This window comes from Lactuca sativa, chromosome 7, assembly GCF_002870075.4.
Source record: "Lactuca sativa cultivar Salinas chromosome 7, Lsat_Salinas_v11, whole genome shotgun sequence".
In the NCBI taxonomy this organism is placed as follows: Eukaryota; Viridiplantae; Streptophyta; class Magnoliopsida; order Asterales; family Asteraceae; genus Lactuca; species Lactuca sativa.
In genome coordinates, this window is record NC_056629.2 from 41,873,250 (window position 1) to 41,879,144 (window position 5,895).

General features: G+C 36.0%; 1 protein-coding gene across 1 annotated transcript; it reads left to right on the forward strand.

Moving 5' to 3' along the window:
• Positions 1-202: 202 nt before the first annotated feature.
• Positions 203-1,675, forward strand: LOC111880745 (putative F-box/LRR-repeat protein 23). The gene is made up of 2 exons (XM_023877159.3): positions 203-730; positions 1,098-1,675. The coding sequence occupies exons 1-2, from the start codon at positions 396-398 to the stop codon at positions 1,540-1,542; spliced, it is 780 nt and encodes a 259-aa protein (XP_023732927.1). The 5' UTR covers positions 203-395; the 3' UTR covers positions 1,543-1,675.
• The last annotated feature ends 4,220 nt before the right edge of the window (positions 1,676-5,895 follow it).

A 5,895-nucleotide genomic window follows, 5' to 3' on the forward strand; every position in this document is an offset into this window, starting at 1 on the left:
TGCTATATTATTTATTAAATAAATATAAATTATAGAGTAATATATTATTATGTTACAAGTTGATAACATAGAGGGTCCACTTACCATTTGAAAGGCTTTCAATATTTGCAAGACTAATACATATGTGGACATGCCATGTCAATTGAAAGTGGTTTGCAATTTCATTTGCAAGACCGACGTAGATGCTCTAAGGATAGCTAGACCTGCAAGTTTTTTATCTGAGAGGACTGTATATGTAGAACACACAAAAGTCCAGGGACAATATTTATGATTCAGTCTTCTCCAATTAAAAAAACAGTTTTTGCCTTTTTGGTAATAGAAACGACGATTAATTGGGAAGATCAAAATTCAAAAGAAACAGCCAAAGTCATCATATTCATAGTTGAAACTTGAAAATGGCGACCTCCGCTTCAGAGTCGTCTTCGGCAACGACGGAATTTCGAAATTGGCTTGAGATACCTGACGAACTGATGAGAATTATATTTCGAAGATTGGAAGCTGCAGAAATACTCAACAGCGCAATGAAAGTATGTACATCTTGGCAGAGGATTTGCAAAGATCCAGCGATGTGGAAGGTGATTGTTATGCACAAATCGTTTGATAATTGGGATAAAAATTACGATCACAATACCTTGATTAAGCAGGCCGTCGATCTCAGCTGTGGGGAATTAATCGATATCAGTATCAAGGGGTTTTGCACCGATGATCTCCTTCATCACATAGTTCTATGGTAGCTTTCTTCCCCTTCTCATTGCTATTCAATACGTTATTTTGTCTTGTGTTATTTGTTGTCTAGACAATTGATTTTGAACACACATATGAGACAGAACGTAATTTTCTTGTCAAAGGTGGGACAGACATTTGATCTTGAACTCTTAGCTAGCTACAAAAGACATAAATGCCCTCCTAATCATCATTATCAAAAATAGCTTTAGAAACCTTATTGAGTCCCATCCTGTCCAATCCCCCAAATATCGAACATAATGTGTAAAGGGGTATGATTGACTTTCTTAGTATTTAATATGTTGTTTTATGAATATTTGGTTTGAGTAGTTTTAATTAATTACTGAAATTTTGTTTCTTTTCTGTGGCTCCAGCTCAAGTAAGCTGAACCGTGTTTGCCTTTGGAACTGTTATCATATGACGGGCAGTGGGTTGAGTCGGGCAGTCAAAGGGGCACCCCAATTGGAGAACCTTCGACTTTTTAACACCCCAATAAATGCAAAAGACATAGAAGCTATTGGACGGAATTGCCCTCAACTCAAGTCCTTCATGATGGCCAAACGGTTCACCAATGGGTCCGGAGGGTTATTCTTAAAATGTGACGATCATGCCCTTGCTATTGCAAATAACATGCCTGAGTTGCGCCATTTAGTACTGATTGATGGCGAGATGACAAATGATGGACTCGAGGCCATTCTTATTGGTTGCCCTCACCTTCTATCCCTTGATGTTACTATGTCTCAAATCCTTGTTCTTAATGGGAATTTAGGAAAACTTTGCATGGAAAGGATCAAAGATTTTAAGCACCACTTAATATAAAAATGCAGGTTTCATTTGTTAAAACACCAATATACCTCTGTTATATGTATGTATATGTGTGTGCCTACACGTGGTGTGAATTACACAAAGGTCATGTGTGCAAAATATATGGGATAAGAAATTATTTTTTGTATGACAAGACTCCTATATGGCGTTTTCTTATTATTATATTCCTAATTAGATTAGATGATTTTTTTTAACATGGTAATATTATAACTTTAGGTGATAAATGTGTGGATTATTTATGCTAACAAGTCCCTATGTATGTTTACCTTATGGAAACTGGAAATAAAAGGTTTTGTTTTTTTTTTTTTTTCATTTCTTCCTATCCTTTGTGTGATAAATAAAAACAAAATGTGTGGTTGTTGCATGTAACATCCATAAAAATCATGCCAAGTTTAAACTTTTTAAAACATCTCAAAACCAATGATTATTACAAAACTTGTTTTCAAAATAGTATAATGTCAGAGTATCCCAAGAGTATCCCAAAATCAAATCATAAAATCATTAAATATGAGGAGTTGTACGACCATGTCTTTGCCTTCCCGCGATCATCAGAAATACATGAAAACAATAATCGATAAATGTAAGCTCGAAGGCTTAGTGAGTTACCCCCAAAATACCAACGCCATACATATATAATCATATCATATAAACAAATACAACATGCATAATGAGCCATCAGTTTGACTAGACCGCCTCACAGGCCATCAGTCTATCTGGACCGCTCTCCGAGCCTTCAGCACATCTGGACCGCCTCTCCGAGCCTTCGACACATCTAGACTGCCTCTCAGGGCCTTCATCCTATCCGGACCACTCACCGGGCCTTCGGCTTGACTATATGCCCTCCCGGGTCTATAGTTTATCCGGTCCGCCCTAGGTATCTTGGCCTACAGCACAAAGTAGGACCTGCCTCAACCCAATCCCCCAATCCAACTAACATGTGCACATAAATATCATACGCTAGCTAGCATGTATAGATAATCATACAGATCTAACAGATCACTAACATGACAACCATCTTATAATTAGGATACAGATCTAACCGATCACTAACATAACAAACATCCTATAACCATGATATCGATCTAACAGATCACTAACATAGCATTATCCTATAAACCAGGATACCGACCTACTAGGTCACTAAGCATATCACCATCATAACTACCACGATGTAAATCGATAAGCATATCATGCAATAAACTCGGATACAAATCCGATAAGGGCCGATATTGGGGCCTTAGACCCTGTTGATATAGTGAAGAGAACTCTCCTCACTAGTAGCTCGAAGTGATAAATTAAAACTCCACCAAATGCAGCCCCAAGTCCTACACCTACATCCACCAATGATCCACTTCCATAAATTCCCAAATTACCAAAATACCCCCAAAAGTCAAATTGGTCAAGCCTTGGTCATAGTCAAAGTCAACTGTCCAGGTTGACCAAACTCGTCGAGTTCCTTGAGAACTCAGAAAGTCATAAAACCCTAACCGACTCGCCGAGTTTCCAACCAACTCATCGAGTCCATGTGTGTCCAAAATTCAGGAAAAGCCTAACTGACACATCGAGTCCTCTTACCGACTCACCGAGTTCATGCAGAGTCAAATACGGGCAACCTTCATCCGACTCGCCGAGTCGGCTAAGCGACTCGTCGTGTTCATGCAGTCCATTACTTACACAGATGTTTTTAAGCCACCCCAAAGCTCCATATTGCAGATCCAACCTCCTAGGGCATGGTTTCCACGTAAAGTTGCAAACTTTACGTACATACATGGTCCAAAATTCCAAAAGTAGACTAAGGGAAAGGTTAACTCAAAGGGAAAGGCCCAAGCTTGCCAAATCTCACAACTTTATAGCTATAAGGACCAAGGGGAGTCCAGATCTGAAGTTACAACTTCAGATCTTGCCCCAATACTCGAAATGACTCCCAAATGTGCTAAAGATAGCCCTAAACCCAAATATAAAGAGATTTAGCAAAAGATGTGCCAAGGTAACGACTTGTTACCTTTAAAATGATGCCAAGATGAAGTAGAGTCAGATCCACGAGCTCCTTTCTGCTCCAAGCTTCTTATACTTCACACCTTCTTCACACAAAGCACCAAAATCACTCTTTAAACCTTACAAACACTCAAGAACAAGGTAATATCTAGGGTTTCTCTCAGCCGCAAGGGGGTGGTATAGGACCGGAGAAAGGGACTTAAGGTCCTTTAAAAAGGGTCCAAACCCTAAAAATTAGGGTTTCATCTCCCAGATCCTACTCGTCGATTCCGGGTCCTCCGACTTATCGAGTAGATCCAATAATCCATGCGGGCTAACCCGTCTCTACACAACGAGTTGGGAGCAACCAACTCGTCGAGTAGGTCCATAAAAATGTCATATAATGCTTAAACTTGTACATGGGAGTCGGGGTGTTACATTGAACAAATTCTAATTTTTCTTTTGTTGGTGTTACATGTTTATTAAAAAAACCGTAGAGTTTAAGTGGAATTCTTATACCTCAATCGAAAACTCAAAAGTAAACCTTCACTATGATGGATTTTTTTTTTTCAAAAAATTATTTAATTTATTAACTCATAAATATATTTCAATTGGTTGGTTTATTCATTAGTTATAATATACGCTTCCTCCTTTATGATTATAATAAAGTTTAAGAGTTTACATTATTTTTTAAAACAAGATCATAGCCTTATTGGGATGCGAAGTGGAATGACTTTAATCTAGGATGTTTATTAACATGATTTTCGTAATATATTGACATAAATGCTAGATCAATAAAATCAAAACATAGTATTTTTATAATTTTTATAATATATATTTACATATAAGTTAGAAAACAAAGTAAAATTAAACAAAACAGTCAAATTAAAGAGCAGTCCTGTGGTTTTACATGTATTCCAATTTATTTTCGGCGAACTAAACAAAATCTGATTGATTTGGTCTGGGTATGCTTTTAGGTAATGCTCTTTACGAACTAAATCAACCCATCAACTTCGTTAAATATTGATGTCAATGTTTTTTTTTAAATACATATGAATTCATATAAAATACATATATTATAGTATTTTTTTTCTCTTTTCTTTTTTTTAGGACATTTTTTTCTTGTTTTTACAAAGTACACATACTTGAAAAAATTAATCCTTTTAATTAGCTTTGGGAGTTAATTCATTTACTTAAACCACCGCATGCGACTGAAGAGAACCATTCCATTACCATACAAACAACTTGTTTGGTTGTAATCATGGAATCGAATGACACATTACAGATGGAATGTCATTCCATCATATTTAATATTTTTCATTCTTAGGTGACCCTATTTTTTTTTTCATTCATTGGCCGTTCTATTAAATATGTCAAACCAAACATGACCAATATGCGTAACTTCTTCTATTAGACAACCAATAAAAGCATTTCTATTCTCGTAAAAAAGTCAGATGCCATATTTTCGATAATTTTTGGCATAAAATGAAAGAAATCAAAAGTTGATTGTTTTTTTAGTATAAAAAAGTAACTTCCATAAACCAAAAGTAGGACAAAAGTAGGTTACTATTCAATAACAATGTAAATTAGGTATTAAGTAATTAAGGATAAGCCCGTTGCAATTTTTTTTATCTGAACTGACTGTATCTGTAGAACACACAAAAGCCCAGCGTCAGCGACAACATCTGTAGTTCACTCTTTTCCTATAAAAAAACAGAGTTTTTGACTTTTTGGTAACAAAACGACAATTAACTGGGAAGGTCAAAACAGGCAAAGTCATCATATATTCATATTTCATAGTTGAAACTTGAAGATGATGACCTCCGCTTCAGAGTCGTCTTTGGCAACGACGGAATTCCGAAATTCGCTTGAGATGCCTGACGAACTGATGAGAATTATATTTCGAAGATTGGAAGATGTAGAAATGCTCAACAACGTACGGAAAGTATGTACATAATTAGACACAAATCAATTTATGTAAAATTTTCATACTTAAAGGACCACCACATAATTATTTTTATATAGAGATTATTTATGTAATTTAATCAGAAAAACAATTACACAAATAAACAACATTTTCTGTAAAAGGTGAGGATATACAAAATTGAATAAGAGAAAACGTAGAATATTTTTTTCCGAAAGGATTGTATGGGTAGAACACATAAAGACTATGATCAGTTTGTATAATTCACTCCTCTCCAATAGAAAAGTATAGCACTTCTTAGTGGAAATGGCGTCGACCTCTGTCGCAGAAATATTGACGAAGTGACGGTGAATATATTCCAAAGATTGCATACAGCAGAAATGCTAAACAGCTCACGGAAAGTATGTAAAACTTGGCTGAAAATTTGCAAGTATCCAGCGATGTGGAAG

Bases quoted from the DNA above. Each gene is read 5' to 3' on its own strand.
- LOC111880745 (XM_023877159.3), top strand. From the start codon at position 396: ATGGCGACCTCCGCTTCAGAGTCGTCTTCGGCAACGACGGAATTTCGA. The intron at 731-1,097 runs GTAGCTTTCTTC...CTGTGGCTCCAG, and splicing joins CTTCATCACATAGTTCTATG to CTCAAGTAAGCTGAACCGTG.